This window comes from Chionomys nivalis, chromosome 3 (genome assembly GCF_950005125.1).
Source record: "Chionomys nivalis chromosome 3, mChiNiv1.1, whole genome shotgun sequence".
Taxonomy (NCBI): Eukaryota; Metazoa; Chordata; class Mammalia; order Rodentia; family Cricetidae; genus Chionomys; species Chionomys nivalis.
The window spans coordinates 112,512,427-112,540,420 of record NC_080088.1 but is presented as its reverse complement, the minus strand read 5'-3'; the positions used below and the strand labels follow the sequence as shown (position 1 = coordinate 112,540,420).

The following is a 27,994-nucleotide window of genomic DNA, read 5'->3' as shown; positions in this document are numbered from 1 at the left end:
CTTTCGGAGATCTGGAGCTAGAATTCTGTATTACGTGTTTAAACTGTCCTGGTGGCACAGGTCTGTAATCCTGGCTACTTGGGAAGCTGACCTGAGCAACCTAGAGACCATGGCTGCAAGAATGCATGGTAAGAACATTTAAAACCATTTCTCCATTATTGTGTATGTATGCATACACGATGTGGGGCACATGTGCCACAGCATGAACGCGGAAGTCAGAGGACAGCTCTGTGGGGATGGCTCTCTTCTCCACCTTTATGTGGGTTCCAGGGAGTGAACTCAGTTCACTAGACTTGTGCAGCAGAAAAATCCTGACCAGGGAAAAACAAACAAACAAACAAACAAACTTCTGTTTAAAAGGGCTGGGAAGTTAGCTCAGTCAGATATATGGCTGCTGCATAATCGTAAGCACCTGAGTTCAAATCCTGGCACCCACACATAAAGTCCAGCATAAAGGTGCATGCTGGTAATCCCAGAGTGGGGAGGGGGAGATAGGTGGTCCAAGGGGCTTATCAGCCAGTCAGCCAGTCCTAGTTAATGAGCCCAGATCCCAGTGATCATGTCAAAAATCAAATGGACAGGGGCTGGAGAGATGGCTCAGTGGTTAAGAGCACTGCCTGCTCTTCCAAAGGTCCTGAGTTCAATTCCCAGCAAAACCACATGGTGGCTTACAACCATCTGTAATGAGGTCTGGTGCCCTCTTCTGGCCTGCAGGCATACAAGCAGACAAAATACTGTATAAATAATAAATAAATATTAAAAAAACAATCAAATGGACAGTGAGGGTCCACACCCAAGGTTGGCCTCTAGCTTCCACATGTACACATAAAACAGGTACACAGTTATGCACACCCCACATACAAATAATTAACTGAAATAAGTTAAAATTAGCTGGGCGGTGCTGGCACACTCCTTTAATCCCAGCACTCGGGAGGCAGAGACAGGTGAGGATCTCTGTGAGTTCAAGTCCAATCTGGTCTACAGAGCGAGTTCCAGGACAGAATCCAAAGTTACAGAGAAACCCTGTCTCAAAAAACCAAAGCCAAAAAAATTAAGAATAATTTAAAGTAAAAAGAGGGGAGTGATGGGGCACTCCAATTCCACTGGCGAGGCACAGGCAAGAGAATCAGGAGTTCAGGGTCATCTTTGGGTTAAGTCTGATGCCAGCACAGGCTATAGGAGACTCTCAAAAAGGGAAGAGAGGCCGGGCGGTGGTGGCGCACGCCTTTAATCCCAGCACTCGGGAGGCAGAGGCAGGCGGATCTCTGTGAGTTCGAGGCCAGCCTGGTCTAGTTCCAGCTAGTTCCAGGACAGGAACCAAAAAGCTACGGAGAAACCCTGTCTTGAAAAAATCCAAAAAAAAAAAAAAAAAGGGGAAGAGAGAGAGAAAGAAAAAGAGAAAAATCGGGTACCCGGGAGGCTGAGGCATGAAGATCAGTTGGATGCAGGAGTTAGAGACGAGTCCGGGCAACAGTGAGACCTCCTTATTAAACCAGAGGCAGAACGAAAGGAGGCAACATGTTCTCATCTAGTGGAAATTGATAATTATAGTTTTCTTTTTTTTTTTTTTTTTGGTTTTTCGGGACAGGGTTTCTCTGTGGTTTTGGAGCCTGTCCTGGAACTAGCTCTTGTAGACCAGGCTGGTCTCGAACTCACAGAGATCCACCTGCCTCTGCCTCCCGAGTGCTGGGATTAAAGGCGTGCGCCACCACCGCCCGGCTGATAATTATAGTTTTCAAAGCTTCAGGGCAGTTGGGTATGTAAGAGGCAAAGGCAGGTGGATCTCTATGAGTTTAAGGCCAGCCTGGTCTATAAAGCCAGTGAGTCAGGGATACACAGTGAGGCTGGAGAGATGGTGTGGTATTTAAGAGCACTAGTTACTTTCCCAGAGGACCTGAATTCAATTTACAGCACCTACAAAACAGTTCACAAGCACCGATAACTCCAGTTCCAGGGGAGCCACCACCTTCTGACTTCCATGGGCATGTGGTGTTCGGACATGCATACATGCGGGCAAAGCATTCATACACATAAAATAAAGAGCATGATCTAGTCAGCTCCCAACACCCACACAACAGCTTACAACCACCTGTAACTCCAGCTCCAAGAGACCCAACACCCTCCTCTTGTCTCCATGGGTACCCACACTCATGTACACACACACAAACACACAAATATGGAATGTTTAAAGGAGGGAGAGACTTCAGAGCAGTCCCACAGAAACTGACTTGACAGTTTAGGACTGAGCTTGTGTGCTGGGACACCAGCTGGCCAGTCACCTTCTGCTACCCTCACCCAGAAACTTACTTGAACTCCCTCTCTATGGCATGGGCAGAGGGAAGGAGGGTCCCTGGGGGTTTCTTCCTCAGAACCAGCTGACGATCAGCCAGCCTGATGTAATATGTTGGATTCGACTGTCCATGATCAAACTGTAGGAGCTCCATGGGGCCTACAGGTTTGACAATACAGAACACTTAGAAGGGAGCCAGAACCCAGATCCTAACCGATGAGAATCCCTTCTCCCAATGCAGTGTGCCTCTGGGAGGTATGATTTCCTCCTGTATGGTTCCCAGCAAGAGACGCCAATCTCCCCCTCCCAGAAACAACAAGGGAGCCCCAGGCTTAAACACTCAGAGCCACATGCTGTTACAGGACAGCAAAGGCCACTTCCTTAACACAATGGTCACCTCTTTTCTCCGTATGGGTGTATAACTTGTTGCCAACTCCTGCCTGGTGAAAACATGCCCTTGGGTTCTGTTTATCAATCCTAGCTGTCATGGCCACACATTTGGCCCCATAGAATGTCCTATGCCTGAGATCAAAAGTGCTCTTGTATGTCCCTCATGCATGCTCTTTCAAATCACGTCTGACACTGACATGACAGCTGACAGGAGTCATGTTGCGCCAAAGCTGCCTACAGGACACACACTTTCCCAGCTCTTTTGCAGGCTCCTGGAAGAGGCAGACCTCAAAAACTCTCTACTTCATAGTAAGATTTGTTCTGCTTGGCAGGAGAGTTGGCCATTGGCTGGCATGGTCTAGAGAGGCCTTCGTTTCTGGGGGTGTGCTGCCAGGAAACCAAGGCTAGAGAATAGCATGCTGTGAGGCTATAAATAAGAGCTTTTGAGAGGACCAAGTTGGGGGAAGGACTCACCAGGAAAGTTTCAAAAGCTCTGGGATGCTTTCCTTCAGAGGGTAAAACAGAGAGCGAGAGGAGCTGGGAAGAGGAGTCGCCTTTCCACGTTTTAAATAATGCAGCCTTTTTTTTTTTTTTTTGGTGGTGGTGTTGGGAACAAAACCAGGACCTCACCTACGCTAGGCAAGTGTTCTACCACTGATCTAGACTCCCAGTCTCTTGTAGACCAGGCCGGCCTCAAACTCACAGAGAGCCACCTGCCTCTGCCTCCTGAGTACTAGGATTAAAGGCATGTACCACCACTGCCTGGCTAGATTCCCAGTCTCTAAAATCATATAACATACAGTCACCATCTCAAAACAGACTATTTTCGAGACCAGCCTGGTCTACAAGAGCTAGTTCCAGGACAGGCTCCAAAACCACAGAGAAACCCTGTCTCAAGAAAAAAACCAAAAAAACAAAACAAGACAAACAAACAAAAAAAAACCAAAAAACAAAACAAAACAAAAAACAAATCAAAACAGACTATTGTCTAAAAAGTCAGACTCACTCCCTGAACACAACGCATCTCCAAGCTCCATCCTCCTCAGTGGCTAGTCTGAGGCAAAGCCAGCCCCACCAGACTCTGAGATGGAGGCCTGTGGTGAGGGACACCCAGAAGAGCACCGCATAGTCCATCAGGGTGGGGCAGTGACAACCACACTGTGTGGAGAGAGTACCCTAACAGGAAAGCTGCCCTACCAGTGCCATGGGTCCCCAGCAAGCCCTTCAGGTACTTCTCCAAGGCATCCACCGGAATCTCCATGGTTTTCCTCACAGGACGAGTATTGGGAATATCCCCAGACAATGGGAGACCCACAAGAGCTTCCAACTCCTTCACTGCTGCCTCGGGTTGGCCAACCTGGTTTCAGGAAAAATCATAACTTGTGCCCATCAATCAGCCTGGCCCTCAGAGCCTGCCTGTCTCCAAGAGGACCACCCCTTAGAGAGCAGTGGTTCTCAACCTCCCTAATGCTGTGGCCCTCATTACCTCATGTTGTGGTGACCCCAACCATAAAATTTTCATTGCTGCTTCATAACTGTAATTCTACTACTGTTATGAATCATAATGTAAATATCTAATACGCAACCCTTCAGGAATGGTCATTTGAGCCCACCAAGGGGGTTGTGACCCACAGATTGAGAACCACTGTCTTAAGAGAGACATGCCCAGAAGTCAGTTCTCAGACAATGGCCTCTGGAGCCTTTGCTCAGCTCAGAGGAAGCACAATAAGTTTCCTCTTCCATCTAATGCCGAGCCTTGCCTTCACAGGAGAGTACCACCCACAGGTTCTCAAGAGGTCAGGATGGTGACACACCCTACAATCTGGGAAGCTACACTAGCAGGATCTGGATGGAGTTCAAGGCTGTCCTGGGATACAAAAAGACTATCTAAATCAAAAGGACAAACAAAAAAGCCCGTATCATACTTGTAGAGAGGGCCGAAGGCTGGGCTGGAGCGGAGGCTGTCTCTGTGGCCTGTGAGTTCAACAGTGATAACTCAGCTGAACTAAACTGGCTGTGAGCCCCCACGCACATGGCTTCCATACCTCACAGCTGTGACCTAAAGTGACCCTTGTGGCTGTGGCTCCATCTAGAGGAGCACTGCTCAGCCAGTCTGCCAGTCAAAGGACATTTTCCTCACACTGCCTACTTCCCACACTGCGGTCATGAGCAGCTAGTAACAGACTTCATAGTTAGGGCTTGAAGACTGTTTGAAGGGAGTCACCAAGGAAGGCTGCGGGCACAAACAGGAAAAGATCACAGGGCCATGCTTGTGCTGACTAATCCAGACACTTCGGGATTACCTTAATGGTATGAATGCCCAGGCTGGCAGCTGCTTTTAGATTTTGTCCCAGGTCATCAAGGAAGATGGCCTCTGAGGGCTGCAGGCCCAGCCGCTGCAGGCACAGCTGGTATATCCTGGGATCTGGCTTACAGATGCCTTCCAAGCAGGACTCCACCACCTGAGGGAGAGAGGAGCGGCCTAGAGGTGCAGCTTCCACAAGCTCACTGGCACAGGTTTGAAGGAAAGAAGATGGCGCAGGGTTGTTTACTATAGCAGGAAGGGTTGTTACGTAATGATGTTGCCTTCTTAAAGTGAGGGACTGGAAAACCTGGGGACACAACCTAGGGGCCACACTCAGTGCCAACCCCAAGGAAAGGAGCCACGAACCTCATAAACGCCCATCATGCTGTACGAAAGGCAGGAAGGACTCAGGTTCTCAAGCTCTATGGCAAGCACCTTTACCCACAGAGTCATCTCACAGACAGCAGTGAGGGATTATGGGATGGCCCCAGTCTGGAAGTCAGCATCAGGCAGGAGGTGAAGAGAGAGTCAGAATCCACATGACATGTGAGGGACGATGGCATGTAAGCGCAGGTAAGGGTCTCGATGTGGGATGTCTCCACCTCATCAGTACTTGGCTCTGAGCACTGCAAGAGCCCTGTTTTGCTAGATATGGTCATGAACGCCTTTAGTCTCGGCACTTGGAAGGCAGAGGCAGGAAGATCTGTGTGAGTTTCAGGCCCAGGCTGCCTGGTCTCTATGTCAGGACCCTGTTTCTTTTTTGTTTCTTCTTCTCTCTCTCTCTCTCTCTCTCTCTCTCTCTCTCTCTCTCTCTCTCTCTCTCTCTCTCTCTCTCTCTCTCTCTCATTAACACACACAAAGCAGGCCAATCTCTGTGAGTGAGATGAGTTCCAGGACAGTCAATGCTATACAGAGAAATCCTGTCTCAAAAAACAAAAACAAACAAAAAACCAAACAAAAACCCAAAAAGCAATCAAACAAAAAAGAGGCAAAAAATAAAAATAAAGATCATTTCAAACGTTTTATGTGTAAACCTAACTTGGGCAGCTGTGTGACTGCTAGCAGGCAATATTTAAGACTGTACCCAGACTGTCTCCATCACATCCATCACCTTGTACTTACCACATCAAACTGTTTCCGGTCCAGGGGCAAAAAACTTTTCCCATTGGAGAGATAAAAATTATTGGTCAAGACTGCAGTCTGAAGGCCTCCTGCTCTGATCTGAGAGATGGCCTGTGTCATCACTGGGAACTGCTTTGCCACTTGCTCACTGGTCAGCAGAGAGAAAAATGAGTTCACGGGCACAGAAGTCTTTGCCTGTGAACAGGAGAGGAGACAAGAGAATTGGCAGGCATTAGAGTGTGGTCCCTCATGGACCACCAGCAAGAATTCATTCCTGGCATCTTACTGCATAGGCTTGCTGCCCATGACTTTAGGGGGTTCGTTTGTATTTTCATAGGAGTTCTCAGAATATTGGCCAGACAAGCCTCAACTCCCTGGATTCAAGTATCTTCCTTCCTCCTAGTAACCAGGCAACATGTAGATATCACTGGCCGTGCTATATGTCAGTCTTTAGAAGTTCATCTAGAAACTGGGTTTTAGGGGGCTGGAGAGATGGCTCAGTGGTTAAGAGAATTGCCTGCTCTTCCAAAGGTCCTGAGTTCAATTCCCAGCAACCACATGGTGGCTCACAACCATCTGTAATGAGGTCTGGTGCCTTCTTCGGGTCTACAGGCATACACGCAGACAAAATATTGTATACACAATAAATAAATATAAAAAAGAAACTGGGGTTTAATTCAACCCTGGGGAGTTAAGGAGGGGGATCTCAGCTTTGATGTTAGCCAGGGTGGCAGGGAGACCCCTTCTCAATCCCTGCCAAAAAAACAATAACAGAAAAGCAAGCCCCTGCACTTGGAGCTAGAGTTAGAATAACTAACGTAGCCAGGGATGTGTTCCCACTCTGGTCTCAAGAGTTCTTCATTCCACTCTTAGATTAACAGTCCAAAATGTCAGACCAACAAAAGAGGACACATAAGCCTGGCAGAGGTGGTGCAAGCTTTAATCACAGCACTTGAGAGGCAGAGGCCCGTCTGGTCTATAGTGTGAATTCCAGGACAGCCTGGGCTGTACAGAGAAAACCTGTCTCAAAAAAAAAAAAAAAAAAAAAAAGGAAGAAGCCGGGCAGTGGTGGCGCACGCCTTTAATCCCAGCACTCAGGAGGAGGCAGAGGCAGGCGGATCTCTGTGAGTTCGAGGTCAGCCTGGTCTACAAGAGCTAATTTCAGGACAGGCTCCAAAGTTACAGAGAAACCCTGTCTCAAAAAACCAAACAAAAAAAAAAAAAAGAAGGAGGAGGAGGAGGAAGAAGAAGGGGGAGGAAGAAGAGGAGGAAGGGAGGAACAGGAAGAGGAGGAGGAGAAGAAGAAGAAAAAGAAGAAGAAGGAGGAGGAGGAGGAGGAGGAGGAGGAGGAGGAGGAGGAGGAGGAGGAGGAGGAGGAGGAAAAATTAAGCTTTAAAGCATATTCAGATGTCATCTATTGTTAGTAATCTACAGCACTGGATGACTTTGTGCTGTACCTTGTGTCAGCTTTATACATTTTAGTTTCTGAGTAATTTTAGGGTCTTTAAATATTTTATTTAAGTCTATTATTATATGTGTATGGGTGTTTCACCTGCACCATGTGCTTGCCTGGAGCCCTCAGGGTCCAGAAGAGGGTGTTGGAAGCTCAGAAGTGGAGTTGTAGTTGATTGTGACCATGTGGGTGCTGAGGATTGAAGCCTGGTCCCCTGCAGGAGCAGCAGGTGCTCTTGACTGCAGAGCCATCTCTCCAGCTCTATTTTTCTTTGTTTTAAATTCCGGTATGTGTGGGTTTTGTAAACAACAGGTTTCAAAATCTGAAAATGCCAAGGCTTGTGGGCTCAGGTACATTTTATAATAGCCATACTGAAATGTAACTAACACAGCCAGTGTGCTCAGTTAAGGTGTACAGGTCAACGGCTCCTTCATTTTATTTTTGTGTTTTTGAGACAGGGTCTCACTATGAGGCCATGGCTGGCCTGGCGCTCACAGAGATTCCTCTGCCCTTGCCTCCCTGGAGTTGAGGCTAAAGGTGTGCACCACCATGCTCAGCTCTTTTGTTTTGCTCAGTTCTCCTGCCTCGGCCTCCTGCGTGTTAGGAATAGAGGCATGGGCCAGCACACCCATGTGATGGTTTCAGTCCTCACAGAGTCATGCAGCCATCACCAGTGAATGAGAACTTAGCACCCTGAAGAGAAACCAGTCATGAGCAGTTTCTCCATTTTCTCTTCCTAGAAACCTAATTGTGCTTCTTGTACCTGCAGCTGAAGCGACATGGCATCTCACAGCAGGAACTCAGTTGTCACCCTTTGACCTTTGACCTGCTAGCATAATTCTGAGGTTTACTGTTATTTTTAGTATTTTTAAAAGTACATTTATGAGGGCTGGAGAGATGGCTCAGAAGTTCACACTGGCTGCTTTTTCAGAGGTCCTGAGTTTAATTCCCAGCAACCACATGGTGGCTCACAACCACCTATAACAAGAATTGGTGCCCTACATGCCAGAACACTGGCATATATATACACACATATACATACACATACTAAATAAACAAATCTTTTTTAAAAAGTACATTTACTTATATGTGGGTGCTCAAGTGGCATCTCACACTGTGGATGTCAGAGCACAGCTTTCAAGAGTCAGGTCCCTCCCTTCATCATTTTGATTCTGGCAAGTGATCTCAGGTCATCAGGCTTGGTGGCAAGCACTTTCACAGGCTGAGCCTTCTTGCTGGCCCACTATATATATACATATATATATATATATATATATATATATATTATGTATACAATATTCTGTCTGTGTGTAGCCTGCAGGCCAGAAGAGGGCACCAGACCCCATTACAGATGGTTGTGAGCTGCCATGTGGTTGTTGGGAATTGAACTCAGGACCTTTGGAAGAGCAGGCAATGCTCTTAACCACTGAGCCATCTCTCCAGCCCCCACTATAAATATTTTTAAGCATATAAGTCAGCAGCATTAGACACACTTTCACGGGTGCTCACCAGCACACTGTCCTTCCATGGAACCTACCACTATATTTTAAATTGTATTTCAGTGGAGCTATGAAGGTTATAGATGTTACTGTAAATGAAAAGCTTAAAAGAGTGTACAATGCAGAGGAAATGGTCAATGTTTATTGATTTAATAAGCTTTTGGCTCAAAGTCATTGTGCTGAGGTGCTGGTGTTTCAGTATCTGCTGTATCTTACAGTAAAGAGCACAGCTATTTTTGCTACTGTTTTTTTTTGTTTGTTTGTTTGTTTGTTTTTGTTTTGTTTTTCGAGACAGGGTTTCTCTGTGGTTTTGGAGCCTGTCCTGGAACTAGCTCTTGTAGACCAGGCTGGTCTCGAACTCACAGAGATCCACCTGCCTCTGCCTCCCAAGTGCTGGGATTAAAGGCGTGCGCCACCACCGCCCGGCTGAGCACAGCTATTTTTTCATACACAAACTCAAAGCTGAATTGCCTCACCATGAAAGCTAGCTTAAAAATAGAAAGACTGGCTACTAGGTTTTCATTTTAGTTCATTTAAATCAATTTATGGCTGAATGCTAGTACCTTCAAGGCAAAAAGAACAATATAAAAAGTTAGACATGAAAACTCATGCCTGTGACCCAAGTACCTAGAAAGTGGAGGCAGGAGGATCAGGAGTTCAAAGTCATCTTGGGCTGCAGACTGAGGTCAAGGCTGCTGTGGGCTACATACCTTGTCTCAGCAACCCTCCCCTGAAACACGAGAATGGAAAGAAATGTGTGTCACTCACGATTTCAGAGCATAATCTCCCAAATTCTTCCAAAAAGGCCTCTGTCGTCATCTCTCCTCTCATAAACCTCATCCAGGGTCCACTGTCGCCATCTCTGATCAAGGCCTTCAGTATAGTTCCGGAAGGAATATGGTTCTGCACCTCCCACTCTGTAGGACACAACACACACACCAAACAAGGAACAACAACAAATGGCTGAGGATCTCGGGAGTGACTGCCCAGATCCTGTGGCATCACTGGCGGTTGCAGGGGCTCCTGGGAAGGCTGCACTGTCGCTCTGACATCAAGAGGAGAGACTCACAGACGGGGCACAGCTTCTCAGGGCCCATTCCCACTCTCACTTGAGTTTCCTGCAGAGGCCAGCAAAGGACATCAGGTCCTCTGTATTTGGAGTGACAGGTAGTTGTGAGCCATAAGGTTGGGAACCGAACTCAAGTCCTCTGCAGGAGTGGTAGGCACACTCTACCATCCAGCCATTTCTCCAGCCCATAGCTTCTGTTTGGAAGCACCTTTTCTGAAAAAGTGGAGCCTGGGCCTCGAGAGTGGCAGTATGGAAAGGTATAAGGAGAGAAGGAACGACATTCTTCAGAACAACTGCTGTCACAGCAGCACACACATGCAGGGAACAGCAAAGCTTTACGGCAAGGCTCCCTTAGCCTCCAAGCACTCTGAAAGGCACAGCCTTTCTGTTCGTCCTGGAGTTGGCAAGCATGTCAGGAATCTGGCACTCTCATGGACTGTTCTTGGATGTAAACAAGTACAGCCTCTGTGGAAAGCAATTTGGCAGTTTCTCTCAAGATTCCTCAATGTATGTTTGGTGCTATAATTTCACTTCAGGAATTTCTTCCAGATATATTTACAAAGCAAATGACGGCTATGCACAAGCATATGGAATCGCAGGTAGAGAAAAGAGTTTGCAAGGTAAATGTATATGGATAAAGGCTTGTCAAGTCAGTTATGATCATGGCTCAGGGACCACATCCGTCTCTGAATTCTCAGGTTTTGTTTCTTTACTTGGCTTGAACACAAGGCGAGCATCCTACGAGGGGTGCACCCTAGCCTCCTACCTGCTGAGTCTTCCTGGAATGCAGTCACACCTATGCTCACGACATTGCACAGGTGACTAGCTCAGAAACTTACCTGTGGCAGAGATAGTACAGCTCATAAAATTAACTGACAGAGTCCTCAAAGGAAAAGCTTGCTAACCCCTGGAATAAACCTAGGGCTACTGACATGAAAGCATACGAAAGGAGGGGGTTGGAGGGAGGTTACCATGTAGAGTGTGTGCTTAGTATGTACAAGACCTGCCTAGATCCTACCACCATGAAAAAGAAAAGTTGGCAAAATAGTCTACCAAGTAAGAAAAAAAGTAGAGAGCAGTCTGTCTCTACAGGGTGCTCTACTGCATGTGTGCATGTACATATTCTCTACTGCACGTGTGCATGTACATATTCTCTACTGCACGTGTGCATGTACATATTCTCTACTGCACGTGTGCATGTACATATTTTCGACTGCACCCTCAGGCACCCACAGCTATGTTCACAGATACAAGTGTTTGCTGGGAAAACAAGAAACTTTTCTCAATGGTGTCTACTCACAGAATTCTGAAACCTATTGAGAATGGAGGGCACAGCAGCAACTGTCCTTTGCTTTCCTTATTTATATGTGTGTACATGTGTGTACACACGTGTGAAGACAGGATGACAGCCTCCGATGTCATCCTCAGGAATGACATCCATCTTCCTTGTCCTGACTGGAGCTCACTAATCAGGCTAACCTGGCTCGCCATCTGGGATCTGTGGCCTCCAGCTACCCAGCACTGGTATCAGCAGCACAGGCCACCACACTCAGCATTTTCACATGGATTCCAAGGACACAGCCCAGAGCCTCATGCTTCTGAAAGGAGCGTCTACTGGTCTCTCTCTCCAGCCATCCTTTCATATTCTTGTAGCCTGAGTAGTCCATAAATGATGTTGGTACAGATGGGTCTATAGCCCAGGCTGACATTCAACTCACTGTGTAGCCCAGGCTAGCTCTGAACGCTCAGTGATCCTCATGTCTCACTCTACCAAGTGTTAGAATTACAGGTGTGAACCACCCTATCTGATTAAAAAAGAATTTCCTTTTGCTGGTGTTGTTTTTGTTATTTGAGACAGGGTTTCTCTTTGTAGCCCTGGCTGACCTGCAACTTGTTTTGCAGACCAGGCTGGCCTCAAACTCACAGAGATCTACTTGCCTCTGCCTCCTGAGTAGAAAAGAATTTCCTAACTAAGACTTGAAAGCCTACAACTATAAAGGAAACAAAACACAGATGGTTTTAATGGTATTTTTAATGAAATTTTAGTATTGATCCTTTCTCAAAAGAAAAGAAAGAAAAAAATCTCAAAAATATTATAAATAAATCAAAAGATGAGAGGGCAGAGAGATGATTCAGAGTTAAGAGTGTTTACTGCGCCGGGCGGTGGTGGCGCACGCCTTTAATCCCAGCACTCGGGAGGCAGAGGCAGGCGGATCTCTGGGAGTTCGAGGCCAGCCTGGTCTACAAGAGCTAGTTCCGGGACGGGCACCAAAGCTACAGAGAAAAACCAAAAAAAAAAAAGAAAAAAAAAAAAGAGTGTTTACTGCTCTTGAAGAGAACTCAGCTTCCATAGATAGATACCTGTACATATATAAACTTAGGCAGGCACACACAAATGCATATAAAATAAAATTGATGAATAATTCTTCAAAAACATTAAAAGCTGCTCCTCAATATAACAAAAGGCTCTTACTAAGGTTCATAGAGAAATATCAGGACCTTGGGCTGGAGCGAGGGCTCAGCTGTTAAGAGCACTGACTGCTCTTCCACTGGACCTGGGTTCAATTCCCAGCACCCACATGGAAGCTTACAACTGTCTGTAACTCCTGGTCCATGGGATTTGACACCCTCATAAAGGCATACATGTAGGCAAAAAGCACCAATGTACATAAAATAAAATAAATCATATATATATATATATATATATACATTAAACACTAGGAACTTACAGAAAAAGAACTCTGTGACCTATTAACATATTAAAAACAGGCAATTGGAGAATATGGGATATTAGAAGAACACAGTGACAAACATGGGGGCGCATGCCCCTCCCTTAGCAGTACAAGGTATATGACCTGGGTGAGAGTCCTGACTTTCCTAGAACTCGCTCTGTAGACCAGGCTGGACTCGAACTCAGAGATCCGCCTGCCTCTGCCTTCCAAATGCTAGGATTAAAGGGGTGAACCACCACCGCATGGCTGGATTTGCTTCTTTCTTCATTCAGCTCATCTTAAATTAGTTAATCTCTAAGGATTAGAAATTATAAACTATGGACTTTGTGCTGGGTTAGTTTATTGTCACATTAACACAAGCCAGGGTCATCAGGGAAGCATGAACCTCCATTACAAAAACGCCTCCATCAAATGGTTCTGTGGGTGTGGTAGTTTGAAATAAAATGCCCACAAGGGACTAACCCTAATTTAATGACAAGACAACCCCAACTCAAAGCCGTTGCATCAAACACTGCTATTAACTGGAGCTTAGAATTGGAACCCAGGGCCTGTCTGTCCCCCTACCCTCCCCTTTCCCCACACCAACCCCCAAAGTGAGAGTACTGAACTCACCAGCAGCCACGGTTCCAGGAGAAGGAATGAGAACTCCGCCCATGTCAAAAATGACTGCTCTGTAGCTGTGGCCTCCAGAATGTGTCCAGCGCAGGACTCCCCGCTGCCTGCCCAGGGTACTTCTCAAGGCAGCGGTCCTCCATGCCCAGTGGAGAGCAGACGGCTGGAAAAGCCACCTTACGCTCATGGCGGGGGCACAGGCTGTGTGGGAAGAAGGTATAGAGCAGCTTGATCCTGTTCCTGAGCTAGAGGTGTCACCCACATGCCTCAGCTGATGCCCAACAAGCACTGGAACCCCACACAGCTGGACTCGATAACTCCACCAAGGGGGCCTTTACCCCTCAATGTCTACATCCATAGGAAGGGATATTGAGCCCTGACGCTCCTCAATCCCAACTCAGCTGCCTCTTCCTCCAGAGCACCTCCGTCTCCCACCTTTTCTTCAGGGACCTCGAAAGCCCCTCTACCTCTTCTCAATCCTCCTTCCAACCTTCCTCCTTCATCAGCCAGAGTAACCCATCAGAACTGCAGATGTGATCACATCGTAACCTCATTTTTTTTCTTGTTTTTTAGAGACAGGGTTTCTCTGTGTAGCCCCGGCTGTCCTGGAACTAGCTCTGTAGACCAGGCTGACCTCTGCCTGCCTCTGCTCTGGAGTGCTGGGATTAAAAACTGGCATCACCATGCCCAGTTTAACCCATTTTAAAACCTTCATTGGAGCTGCTGAGGCAGGACTGGTGAGTTCACGCTAGCCTAGGCAACCTGTGCATTAATAACCTTTTCCACTGCGGTGACCCACTCCCTGACAGAAGCAGCACAAGGGAACGATTTGTTCTGGCACATGGTTTCAGAGAGCTCAGTCCGTGGCTGCGCGGCTCCACGAACTTGGCCAGAAAGAACATCATGGTGGCAGGAAGCAAGACAGTAAAGAGATATGTACTTCACAGCCAAGCAAGAAGCAGAGAGAGGGAATATAGGAAATGGCCAGGGCAAGATGCCAGGACAGACACCAGCGACTTGTTTCCTCAGGCTGGGCCCCACCTCTCTGGATTAATCAGCTTCCAACAAAGACATCACGTTATCAATCCATCATGGGATCGATCCACTGATTGGGTCCGAGCCCTCAGAAGCAAACTGTCTCTGGACCCCTTCCTTCACCAGAATGCCAAGAGGCCTGCTTCCCTAACTTTGGAGGCCTTCTTAATCAAGCATAAGACATTAGGCACTTGGGACTTGATGGGGGAGGGGGGGAATGGGAGGCGGTGGCGGGGAGAAGGCAGAAATCTTTAATAAATAAATAAATTAATTAATTAATTAAAAAAGACATTAGGCACTTATTGGGGTTTGCTGGTGCACACCTTTTATCCTAGCACTGAGGAGACAGAGGCAAAGGATCTCTGTGAGTTCCAGGCCAGCCAGAGCTACCTAATGAGATCCTATCTAAACAAGCAAACACACACACCCCAGATAAAAATAAAAGAACTCTCTCTCTCACACACACACACACACACACACACAAACATAAAAAGCAATTTTTCTTTTTTTTTCTCTTTTATTTTTGCTTTATTTATTTACTTATTCTCTTTTATTATCTGCTATGCAAGATGATTTCCAGTTCCTGGAATCAAGCAATCCTCATGCCTCAGCCTCCCCAAGAATCTGGTATGGCTGGCACATATGGACCTCTCTACTCAACTAACATAAGATTCTAAAGTGGCAAATATTGAAAATGACATGATGTACTTTTTCATCAAAAATTGGATCTGGGGCTGGAGAAATGGCTCAGAGGTTAAGAGCACTGACTATTCTTCCAGAGGTCCTGAGTTCAATTCCCAGCAACCACATGGTGCCTCAAAACCATCTATAATGAGATCTGGTGCCCTCTTCTGGTCTGTAGGTACACATACAGACAGAACACTGTATACATAATAAATAAATAAATAAATCTTTAAAAAAAATTGGATCTGCCAGGCATCTGCACTGTGGTGAAAACATACAACACACAACACACACAGACACATAATCAAAAATAATCTTTTTTAAAATTAATTTACTTAGCTGGGCATGGTGACACAAACCTTTAATCCCAGCATTTGGGAGGCAGAGGCAGACAGATCTCAGGAAGTTCGAGGAGAGCCTAGTCTATAATGTGAGTTCCAGGACAGCCAAGGCTACACATTGGAACCCTGTTTCAAAAAACAAAACAAAAACTAAAGAAACGAACAAACAAAAAATAGGGGCATTAGGTAGAAAAGAAAAAAAAAAAACAAGCTTGCTTGGCATGGTGGTACACACCTTTGATCCCAGCACTTGGGAGGCAAAGGCAGGTGGATATTTGACCAGGTCAACCTGATCTGCATAGTTCCAAGACAGTCAAGGCTATTACACAGAGAATCTCTGTTGTGAAAACCAACCAAGCAACAAACGCACCCAAACTTGAAGGCTGATGAGCTTCCTCTCAGTGTCACTTCTCTCCATGCCAGGGCCAAAGCCTAGGAAGGACCCAGGCTGCTGTGCAGGCTGAGACTACAGGCTTCTGTTACCACCTCTGGTTGTGTATTGCTGGATCGACTCTGGCCTTTGTACACACTAGGCAAGCTCTCTCATGCCTCCAGGCCTTGGCACCTGCTGTAGAGCAGAGCCCTTTCCCCTGCTTCATCTGCCTGGGGAATTTCCACTCTTTTTACACCTCAGCCTTGCCTTCTTTCCTGGAGATTTTATTTCTTTTCCCATGCTGGCTATAGCAGTTTTGGGGTGGGGTTTCCCCCACCTTCACCTTCATTGTTCCGTACCTTAGTGCAGTATTTACCCTATCACATGGTAACTGTTCTATCTGCTCCTGTAGCAAGCTCCATAAGGCAAGGACTGTCTTAATTATCTTTTAGACATCCATCTAGAGTCACAGCAGTTCCTCAGGCGAAGTGAGCTGAAGGATGAATCAACTGGATGGACCAGAAAACAGCAGGGAGTGGTGATGCGCGGCTGTGCTCCTAGCACAGGGAGGCAGAGGCAGGACAGCCTTGAAAGCCACCTTAGTCAAGGCTACACAGCAAGAAGAGGGAGAGCGCTGGAGGATACAGGGAGGGAAGAGTAGGGACACACCACAGGACTGACAGCCACAAAGAGCTCTGACAGCTTGTCCATTCCCGGTTAATGATACTAGTTCTCTGGAACTGTAATCTTTTATACCAAAAAGAAGATTTATTGTCTCCCTGTCAATCAGAAGGATGAGGTTAGAATAATGTAGACTTACTGCCTGAATTATAATTTCATAAATAGCCACACAGTGCATTGTTATACATAACAGAGATGGCTTAGCAAAGACATAACTGATACGGGGTGATGTTCTAATTTCAAATTCTGACTCTGCTACCTACTGGAAGTAAAATCTTGGGGACAATATCCTATCTGTGCCTTAGGTTTCTCCTACGTAAAATGGGGCAGTTACAGCACCTACTGCCAAAAGGTGTCACCATTACCTGCAGTAAAGAATGTTAAGCTGCCGGGCTGTGGTGGCGCATGCCTTTAATCCCAGCACTTGGGAGGCAGAGGCAGGCGGATCTCTGTGAGTTCGAGACCAGCATGGTCTACAAGAGCTAGTTCCAGGACAGGCTCCAAAACCACAGAGAAACCCTGTCTTGAAAAAGCAAAAAAAAAAAAAAAAAAAAAAAAAGAATGTTAAGCTATCGAGTTAGTACCTGACACCTTTATCTGCCACTTGCCACTTGAGCTGGGGATGTGCCCCAGCACCTTATTATGTGGGATGTCCTCTGTATGCTACAAATATGTGTTGCTTTTATTGGCTGATGAATAGAACTGTTTTGGCCATTGACTTAGCAGAGTAAAGACAGGCAGGAAATCCGAACAGATATAGAGAGAAAGAGTAGGCAGAGTCAAGGAGACGCCATGTAGCCACTGGGGAAGAAGGCCTCATGGTAAAATATAAACAAGTAGAAATGGGTTAATTTATAGTTAGGGCTAGTTAGTAAGAAGCTTAAGCCATTGGCCAAACAACTGTAACTGATATTAAGCCTCAGAGTGGTTATTTAATAAGCAGCTGAAGGGACCCAGTGGGCCAAGAGAAACCGGTCCAGTGGGACCCGGCTAGATGGAGAAAAGTCTTCATCTTCAGGGTCACCATCACCTGAGGTAAAGAATGGAAAACTATCGAGTAAGTACCTGGCACACTACTTACCCACCACTTGAGCTAGGGGTGTGCCTCAGCACCATGGCATGTGTTTACTGTGCCAAAGGTAGGTCAATCCTCAGCACCACAAAGGTATGTCTACTACTGACTGGGCAGTGGTGGCGCACACCTTTAATCCCAGCACTCAGGAGGCACAGGCAGGAGGATCTCTGTGAGTTCGAGGCCAGCCTGGTCTACAGAGCGAGTTCCAAGGCAGTCAGAGATGCACAGAGAAACCCGGTCTCAAAACAACAAAAAAAGGTATGTCTACTACTGACACATGGTCACATGATGCGCTGAGTGGATGGCTAGTGCACTTTCATATAAGCCAGGAGCTCTCCAGAGAGGGGACATTTAGCAGTATCTGGCACGTTTTTGTTGATCACCAGGAGGAGAGAGTACTACTGACATCTGTGGTCCACAGACAGACATGCACCCCAAAAGGGTTATCAGAACCCAAAATGTGAGCAAGACAGAAGTTGGGAAACCCTGGCATTAACAGAGTGTGAGACATAGAACATAGGATATAAGCTCTTCTATGTATCGTGTGTTCCTGTAACGGATACAGTTTGGGGACAAGTCCTTTTTCACACATTTCATACATTATAGCATATACACAGAAAAGTAACCTGTCATGTTTTTTCCACATATGCATTGATTTTAGCTGGCTTTTCTTTTTCTTTTCCTTTTCTGTGTGTGTGTGTGTGTGCGCTGGACATTGAACCCAGTGTGAGTGTGTGTGTGTTTACTGGACACTGAACTCAGAGCCGGTACCCCAAGCATTCTACCACTGAAGTACATTCCAGTGTGTGTGCTCACTATGGCAAATGCATGGCAGACAATTCTTGCGTTAGTTTTATCCTGCCACCATGTCAAGCACAAAGCCTTCAGCAGGGGCCCCTAATCACTGGGGAGGTGGAAGAGGCAGGAGGAGCAGAAGTTCAAGGACATCCTCTGCAACTTAAAGAGTTCGATCAGCCTGCGCTACACCAGACCCCATCTCAAAACAATCAAACAACAAACCCAAATTTAACTATAACATACAGGCTTCTCCCTGTCTCCACACGGCGTTTCATTTCACACGATCGTGTGGTGTTATGGATCGACTAGTTCAGATGGCACAAGTGTTTAAAGGTAGTCTCCGTAGGGACTGTTTTCCACATCTGCAAAACTATCCCACAGAGCCCGCAGTGTCAGGCTCTCAGGGGTCATCTATGAAGCCCCTGCGCTCCTAACCAGCCCATCGCCATACCTGCATAAAGTTAAGACCTAAGGTCGAAGACCCAGGAAACCAAAAATCCTGGAATAACCTGGCCGGAGAGTGGGCGGAACGATAGGAGCGAGGGTTCGAAGGCAAAAGAGGCCGCAACGCTCTGCTGCACAATCCAAGCTCTCTCCCGGGACGACCTCGGAGTAGCTCAGGCAAGGTTGAGCCTGTGCGACCGAGGGCGCACGCGCGCCGGAGGGCCACGCCTCCTTCCTGCTGGCGCAGGCGCGTGCGCGACCCCGCGGGTCAGAGACGGCGGCCGGGAGGCGGAAGTGGAGGTTGTTGTGGCTCGGCCGGCTGCGCGAGAAGGCTACCGCTGCCGAGGCGGCAGCCGCGGCTCTGAGGCGGTGGCGGCGCTGCCGACCGCGGGCCGCTCGGCCTCTGGGCTCGGCCCGCAGCCTCCCCTCATCCCGCCGGGGCCCACGCCGACCAGCGCCTGCCCTATGAGTGTGTCACTGGTGGTCATCCGACTGGAGCTCGCGGGTCACTCGCCGGTCCCCGCCGACTTCGGCTTCAGCGCCGCCGGTGAGTCCGCGGCCTCGCGCAGGGCCGGCGGGTCGGCCGCCTGGGGGCTGCCAGGTTCTTCTGCTCGGCGTCCCCCTCGACGCTTTCGCTGCGGGACGCGCGGCCTGGGGGATGCTCTGCGCCTTTTCCAAACTGGCAAACAGGCCGGTGGGGAAATGATCTGCCTAAAGTTAGGTATGAGTGGGTGGAAACAGGGATTCGAACCCAGCTGGGCCCTAGAATCTGACGTCTTCCCCAGCTGCCGCAGACTTCCTTAGTGGGCCATTTAGCTTTGTCGTCAAAACATTACCTGGTGACATTGGTTCAGGAGATTAGAGGCTCCCGAGGTGGAGGCAGGAGGACAGGTGAAACACAAGCCAGTCGGGGTTCCAGGAAAGCCTGTCCCAACAAACAGAAAAAAAGGTGTGTGTGGGAGGGTGATTGCTTGGTATGTGTCAGAGCTTCGTCGTGCGGAGAATCAGATGTGGTCTCTAATCTGTGGCGTACGGAATAAATGTGATAAATTGATGGAAAGGGGAAACAACACGTCTTTAGCTTGGAGGGGGGGGTGCCGCTTTTTCAAGGGAAGTGGCATCACTGGACACTCCATGAGTCCAGCGTTTGGAACTACAGTGGAAGATTGTGGTCTTACCGTGTTGTGCATTTTTTTACTCAAACGAGTATGATTTATTTCGAGATTACAAACATTTTTCAAGGGCTCAAAGTGACCCCTAGTTCTGGAAGTCAACTAGTCACTTACAGGTATCCTCATGGGCCAATCATGGAGTCATTTATGCAACAAAGACAGTGAGCGTTTCTACCGCATGCTGGGTTGTGTGGGATGAGCTGGTCTGGACAAGCCTGGGGTCCACCTCGCCTCAGAGCTGATGGTAAGGATATTTCAGTCATGCCTCAGTGTCTCTGAAAAGCCGTTTATTCGTGAGACTTGCATTTGGCCACAACATAGGCTCTCACTTTACTGGGTGCTACTCATGGTAGTTCATCTGGGTATAATCATCGAGGATCGTTCTGAAAGGCCCTTCCTTATTCCTGTGGGTTTAAGGACATGATTTCAGTAGAACAGCGCCATGTTTCTGAGAGTATTGTGATAGACACCACTGATGGTTACCAGGGGGGTGGGGGTGTGCTGTAGGGGGTCCTGAAGGGACAGAGGCACATACTGCAAACTCAGTCTCACCCATCTGGGGAAGCGCAGCAGACAAGGAGGAACCCTATTGATTGGAGTGCCGAGAAGGGAGGGGAATTTGTTCTGTCATCAGGTATTAATCATTCATGTGTTCTTCAGCTGGGGAGATGTCCGATGAGGAGATCAAAAAGAAGACACTGGCTTCAGCTGCCGCCTGTCTAGAAGGGAAGTCACCAGGGGAGAAAGCAGCAATCATCCACCAGCACCTTGGCCGGCGGGAAATGACTGATGTGATTATCGAGACCATGAAGGCCAGCCCAGGTACGCCCTCAGGAACCTGGCCTTGCTTTTGTATTGTGAGCCCATGAGGCTCACCGCTGGGATCATATTTTATTTTCAACAGAAGATCTTATTTAGCCCACACTGACCTTCTACAGTGTGTGAAGCTGAGGATGACCTTAAACTTCTAATTCTTATCCTTTGAATGTTGGGGGATTGTGTGTACATACCACTATAGCCAGTTTATCTGGTGCTGTGGCTCAGACCCAAGGCCTTGCACATGTAGGCAAGGACTCTACCAACTTCCTCCAGCATGCTTTTATTTTTTTATCACTTCTGTGCTTTGTGTGATTTTGTGAAGTCATGTTTCATTTTCTTTTTAAATTTTCCCCCCTAAATAGTACTAAGATTGGGTGCAGAGTTACATGCCTTTAGTCAGCCACTCAGGGCAGAGGCAAAATGGTTATTTAAACCCTGGAGCTTACAAACAGCTAACATAAGAAGAGCCTATTTCAAAGGAATGGTAAAGAAAACAAATTGTGGAGTGTAATGAAGTGGATTCTTAACTGTGATGGGGAGTGCTCCCGGGGAGCAGTACATCTGGGTCAGCTTGCCAAGCCCTCACTTCCCTGCAGTCCTCAGCTGAGGGAGTGGATGCTATCTGCATCTCCAGCATAGGTGTGGTTAGAACCGGAAGGTTTGGTTTTCAGAGTGCTCTGATTTTGGTCTCAATGAGGAGCAGGTGATAAATGTTGCCTGTTTTGTTCGGGTTTTGCTGGATTGTGAGGTGCCCTAGTACTGTGTTGGGTTACTGCTGGATATGGGATGAGCCCTTCCTGGGTTTTTTTTAGGGTGCTAACATATTTTTACAAGGATGTGAGGAAATGTTTTTAGGCAGGGAAAGCTTTAAAGTTGAGATGTTCCCGAGCTCAGCATTTCTGTCAGTATGGTTTGTTTGTGTTTATGACAAGATTTTTATGATAGCCCGGGTCTACAGTCCTCTTGCTTCAGCCTCCAGTGTGCTTAATGCAATACAGTATAGTGTCTCCATCACAGTTCATTTTCCAGCTTGAAATTCTAAGTTTATTAGGCTCCTTAAGCTTATTTTCAGCTGTTTGTTATCTGCTAACTTTGCTTTTGTAAGATGAGTTGAGAGATACAATGGAAGAAAAGAAGTCTTCAGCAGCCTCCCTGTCTGCACAGAGAAGCAGAAAGCAAAACGAGTCGGTGAACACAGCCCCAGACTCCCCGTCCAAGCAGCTCCCAGACCAGATTTCCTTCTTCAGCGGCAACCCTTCCGTTGAGATAGTCCATGGCATCATGCACCTGTATAAGACGAAGTAAGACAAGCTCTGATTATGCTTTGAGTAGGGAAAGAAGTCTGTGCGACAGCCTACCTTTAGGACTGTGTATTAGAGTTCTGAAATGCTTGTTCGACAGTGTAGATTGGGCCAAAACTTTCCATACTTAAAAGTAAATAATGTAGGTGCACTTAAAGAATGCTGTGGAGCTGCGCCTGGTGGTGCACACCTTTAATCCCAGCACTCAGGCAGAGGCAGGGGGATCTCTGTGAGTTTGAGGCCAACCTGGTCTAAAATTGAGTTCCAGGAAAGTCAGGGCTGTAATACAGAGAAATCCTGTCTCAGAAAAAGACAAAAACAACAAGAACTGTTTGGAAATATTCTGTTAGCTGTTAGGCATGGGTATTGATTGGGGAATTGAAAATCAAATGAGGTAAAGTACCACACATCCTTGTCCTTACGCAACTGTTCCTTAGCTAAGAAGCCAGCTAACTCATTTTCATTGGAATACCTCTTCTATGACTTTGGTTTTTATTTTGTTTTTGAGGGTTTTTGTTGTTGTTGTTTTTATCTTTATTTTGTTTGTGAGACAAGGTCTCACTGTGTAGCCGTGACTGGCTTAGAACTTCATAGAGATCAGCCTGTAAATGTATGTTACTAGACTTGACTTTTTACACCTTTTCCTCTCTCTCTCTCTCTCTCTCTCTCTCTCTCTCTCTCTCTCTCTCTCCCCCTCTTTCTCTCTTTTTGGTTTGTTTCTTTTTGGTTTGTTTTTGTTTTTTTAAGCTTGCTTGTGGAAGCCCAAGGAAAGGAAGCACTTGAATAGATAAATACTTGGGCCTTAGGCTGCCTGGCTAGGATAATTGGTTATGTCTCAATGACTGTCCTTGCCTGAACTTGTTTCCCAGATCCCTCCTGGGAAAACAGCCAGTCATCAGGTAGCCAGTTTGGAACCCAGCAGTTTTCAATTGCATTGTTGAAGGTTCCTTTTCCTCCCTCCCAAAAGTTTAGCTCGGCAGCACTTTTTGTAATCTTCAGTCACATCCTTGCATTTACAATTCTTATGTAGCTTTACAGGTCTTTCTTCCCCTAGAGCTCTCTTAAGAGAAATTCACAGTAGCACTGTGCTTCAGTTATTAGACAATATATTACTATTCAAAAATTAATATGTTAAAAGAATAAAACGCGGTGCTGGAGAGATGACTCAGAGGTTAAGAACACTTGCTGCTTTTGCAGAGACCTGGGTTCAGTTCCCAGCACCCGTAAGGTAACTCACAGCCATCTTTAACACTAGTACTAGGGAATCCCATGCCTTTTCTGGGCACCAGGCCTACATGTGGTGCATAGACATATCTATAGGCAAACACTCATATGCGTAAAAGTAAACCTTTTTTGAAAAGAAAATAAAACACTGAGTCTGGCTAATATAGAATAAGGACCCTTTAAGTCATGATTGAAAATTCTGGAGAGGGTTGGGTGTGGTGGCAGAGGCAGGCAGATCTCTGTGAGTTCAAAGCTCACCTGGTCTACAAAATGAGTTCCAGAACAGCCAGAACTGTACACAGAGAAACCCTGTCTTTAAAAACCAGAAGGAAAAAAGGAAAATTCTGGAGAAGAGTTTGGTGGGATGAATATACTCAAAATACATTGTGTGAAATTCTCAAGGATTTAATAAAATATTTTTTAAAAAGATTGAAAAACTCTGATGGAAGGTAATATGGAACTTAGAGCTTGCCTTAAAGTACACTGCAGACGTGGGAAGATTCAGCAAACTCACAAGTTGTTTAGGTTGATGGTGAAATATTAGCTGTTTTGTTTTTTCATATTTTCTTGGACAAAGAGTTGTTTGGTTAGTGTTCTCCAAATTTTTCAAAACAATCTCATTATCATCCTCTTAGTAAGATGACCTCCTTAAAGGAAGATGTGCGGCGTAGCGCCATGCTGTGTGTTCTCACTGTCCCTGCCACCATGACCAGTCACGACCTTATGAAGTTTGTCGCCCCATTCAATGATGTGATTGAACAGATGAAAATCATCAGAGATTCTACTCCGAATCAGTATATGGTGCTGATCAAGTTCAGTGCACAGGTAAAAGTTAAGATGCTAGATGTCGCTCTGTTGCAGACATGCTGTTGTTACTGTGATGCCAGCTGTGTGTGTTTCAGGCCTCGAATATGGTTGTGTTTCCTTTAGGGAGTGGGCAACTGGTTGTGGCCCCATAGCTATTAGAAATGCAGTTGCAGTGGTTCTTTCATTTTACAGGGTCTTAATGTCTAGCCCTGACTGGCTGGTACTTGCTTTGAAGACCAGGCTGGCCTGGAACTCACAGAGATCTGTTTGCCTTTGCTTCCCAGTGTTGAGGCTAAAGGTGTGCACCACCATACCCAACAACAAAGCCTAAGATGACCAACCAGCCATGCGTTGAAGCTAGGATCTTCTGATAGTAGTTAGAGGCATTATCCACTGTTCCTCTAGTCTGCAGTGCCATTATTTTTAAAAATAAAAAAATATTTATTGTTAACTTTTGTGGCCCTTTGATTTGCCCCATCACCTCACACATGCTAGGTAGATGGTCTGCCCCTGAATTTATCTCCAGCTCTTTTTCCTTTTCTATGTTTTAAGACAGGATCTTACTAAGTTGCCCAGGCTGCCCTTGTACTCACTCTGTAGCTCAGATAGGCTTGCGATCTCGTGCCTCAGTCTTCCGTGTCACTTGATGACAGACTTGCCCCACACCTGACTCATGGTTTCTACACATCAGCATTGTGTTTGCTTATCCTGTGGTTATTAGTCCTTGGTGACATGGAAGCCCACACATGTCTGTAGTTGGTGTCATTGTTCTATTTGTCATTGTCCCATTTTCATTCTGTTCACAAGATGCTCTTTAGACATTTTAGAAAATAAAATCATTTTTTTAAGATTTTTAAAAAAAATTTTTTATTAGGTTTTTTTTTTTTTTTTTTTTTTTTCCCAAGACAAGGTTTCTCTGTTGCTTTGGAGCCTGTCCTGGAACTAGCTCTTGTAGACCAGGCTGGCCTCGAACTCACAGAGATCCGCCTGCCTCTGCCTCCCGAGTGTGGGATTAAAGGCATGCGCCGCGACCACCCAGCTTCTGTTTAATTTTTTATTATGTGCCCATGTGTGTGAGTGCAGTGACCGTGGAAGCCAGAAGAGTATGTCATATCCCCCAGAGCTGGAGTTACAGACCTCCCGACATGGGTGCTGGAAACTAAACCCTGGTCCTCTGCCAAAGCATCTCTCTACTACTGAGCCATCTCTCCACTTCCCAGTTGTAGTGTTGAGTGGTCGACAGTACAGAGAGGCAAACCAGTGAAAGAACAATGATGTCCCCAGATCTGAAAGCACTTGTGCAGTTTGAACTAGGAAGGTTTATCACATCTTCCCTTCATGAACTGCCATAAGCATGCTGGTTCGTAAGAGTGTGTGTGTCTGTGGTTGAGTTCCTAAGGAGCTGTCCCAGCTTTGTTGTGTTTTTATATCCTGTGATATTTGTCCACTGAAGTTTGACCAAGTCTGTCTGTGGAAAATTAACTTCTCATCCCTCCATGGTCAAAGGTTTCCTCCAGATAAACTATCCCATCCTGCGAGTTTACAAATGTGCGCGTGCCACTCTAATGGGTCATTGAGGTTTGTGAGTAAAAGGGAACTCATGACACAGGCTTCCTTGTTCGAGAATTCGGAGTGAGATTACAGGAAGAGAACTCAGGTTGTTAGGCTTGGAGGCAAGCGCCTTTACCCATTGTGCCATCTCACCGGCCCCTTTATACAACCTTCACAAATTACATTTTATTTTTTATGAGTATGTATTTGCTTGTTTGGACACATGTGGAGATCAGAAGACAACTTGCGTGAGTTGGTTTTCCTCTACCATGTGGCTTCCAGGGATTGTGAGGCATGGCATCTGATGCCTTTACCTGCTGAGCCATCTCCCTGGCCTACATATATATACGTATATATGTATGTGTGTGTGCATATGTCTATAACCATATATATACGTGTGTGTGTGTATGTGTGTGTGTGTGTGTGTGTGTGTGTGGTTCTGTTGGTTTTTTTTTTTTACAGGGAGGTTGTTTTTTCTTTGTTGGGGTGTTTTTTTTTTTTTTGGTTTTTCGAGAAGAGTTTCACTGTGTAGCTTTGGCTATCTGGAACCCACTTTGTAGACCATACTGTCCTTAAACTCACAGAGATCTGCCTGTCTCTGTCTCCTGAGTCCTGGGATTAAAGGTGTTTGCCACCACTACTGGACTAATTTGTTTTGTTTTGTTTGTTTTTTGAGACAGAATTTCTCTGTAGCTTTGGTGCCTCTCCTGGAACTAGTTCTTGTAGACCAGGCTGTCCTTGAACTCACAGAGATCTGCCTGCCTCTGTCTCCCAAGTACTGGGATTAAAGGTGCCACCACCTCCCGGCTTGTTTTTTGTAATTTTAAAGGCAGAGTTGTCCAGACTGGATTGGAATTAACTTTGTATACCAGAATGACTTCAAACTCACAGAGATCTACTTGCCTCTGCCCCCAAAGTGTTGGGCTTAAAGATGTGTACTACCACACTGGGCCCCATATATGATTTTTTAAAAAAATACTCTTTTATTTTGAGACAGGCTCTCCTGAAAATCACTATTTAGCCTAGGCTAGCCTTGTACTTTCAGACACACACCTGGCCTCAGCCTCCTGTCCTGGGTTTTTATAAGCATGAACTTAAATGTCAAATTTGGGCTTAGGACATTTTCTTTTTCTTTTTTTTTTTAAATATTTATTTATTTATTATGTATACAATATTCTGTCTGTGTGTATGCCTGAAGGCCAGAAGAGGGCACCAGACCTCATTATAGATGGTTGTGAACCACCATGTGGTTGCTGGGAATTGAACTCAGGACCTTTGGAAGAGCAGGCAATGCTCTTACCCTCTAAGCCATCTCTCCAGCCCCTTAGGACATTTTTTAATTTAGTTCTGTACCTTTTCCTTTGTAGTATCTGGTAATCATAGTTGTAGACACTGTAAAGTATTGCTGCTATTACTGACTTGCAAGCAGTAACTGTCCCCTTACCCACACACATGTGTCCTATTCCCAGGGATTGAAAGTGGCCTCATCCATCTTGGTTATTGATAGCTAGTGGTGTAACTCTAATTACTAGCCTCTCTGCAAGCAATTTCCTCACCTTTTAAACAAAATACAGGATTTTCATGCCTCTAGGGGATACCAGCGAAGACACTGCCTGCCTAGAATGCAGAACAGTGAGAACAAAGCTGTCAGTACAGGGACCTGTGATGTTATCACTGTTCTTAATACTACACATGCTACCAAGTCTAACAGCTTAGGGAGCCACTGACCCACTATCTCCAGAGTGCCTCAAAGTATGGGTATTTTGCTCATATATACATCTGTGCCCCACTTGTGTGCAGTGTCTGTGGAGGCCAGAAGAGGGCATCACATTCCCCTGAAATGAGTTAAAAATGGTTGTGAACAATGTGTTGTTGAACCAAACCTGCTTCCTCTGAAGAGCAGCCAGTGTTGTTAACCACTGACTGAGCCATCTCTCCAGCCTTCCAAACACATTTTTAATAACCCTGGTGGTGGGGTATTTGTAAAGTCAAATTAACAACTGTGTGCTCATATACTTAGAACTCTGTACTGAAGGGGCCCACAGAACAGGTGCAAATAAGATCCAACTAGTCACTTCCCAGAGTTAGATCAGAAGTGTCATGTGAAGATTGCAGCTGGAGTGCATATACAGGCAGCTGTCTGTGTTCTTGCTCCCCTCTTTTTTCATGAGAACGAAAAAATCTTCTGAATAGTTTGTAATTTCTTTTTTTTTTTTT

The 27,994-nt window shown here is 46.2% G+C and overlaps 2 protein-coding genes across 4 annotated transcripts in view; one reads left to right on the top strand and one right to left on the bottom strand.

Moving 5' to 3' along the window:
• Positions 1 to 19,104, bottom strand: part of Acad10 (acyl-CoA dehydrogenase family member 10) — a 41,045-nt gene extending 21,941 nt beyond the window's left edge. For all 3 annotated transcript variants that reach the window (XM_057765376.1, XM_057765377.1, XM_057765375.1), the window contains exons 1-7: positions 18,911 to 19,104; positions 13,473 to 13,673; positions 9,828 to 9,976; positions 6,108 to 6,302; positions 4,984 to 5,142; positions 3,878 to 4,037; positions 2,308 to 2,449 (exon numbers count right to left, since the gene is read on the bottom strand). In XM_057765376.1, coding sequence (XP_057621359.1) covers positions 2,308 to 2,449; positions 3,878 to 4,037; positions 4,984 to 5,142; positions 6,108 to 6,302; positions 9,828 to 9,976; positions 13,473 to 13,659 — 992 coding nt within the window. In that variant the 5' untranslated portion in view covers positions 13,660 to 13,673; positions 18,911 to 19,104. The remainder of the gene's footprint in view (positions 1 to 2,307; positions 2,450 to 3,877; positions 4,038 to 4,983; positions 5,143 to 6,107; positions 6,303 to 9,827; positions 9,977 to 13,472; positions 13,674 to 18,910) is intronic.
• An 80-nt stretch (positions 19,105 to 19,184) lies between these two features.
• The window catches only part of Brap (BRCA1 associated protein), a 30,964-nt gene continuing 22,154 nt past the window's right edge, over positions 19,185 to 27,994 (top strand). The window contains exons 1-4 of the mRNA XM_057764397.1: positions 19,185 to 19,450; positions 20,736 to 20,897; positions 22,000 to 22,195; positions 24,055 to 24,244. Of these exons, the coding sequence (XP_057620380.1) occupies positions 19,369 to 19,450; positions 20,736 to 20,897; positions 22,000 to 22,195; positions 24,055 to 24,244 (630 nt within the window). The 5' untranslated portion in view covers positions 19,185 to 19,368. The remainder of the gene's footprint in view (positions 19,451 to 20,735; positions 20,898 to 21,999; positions 22,196 to 24,054; positions 24,245 to 27,994) is intronic.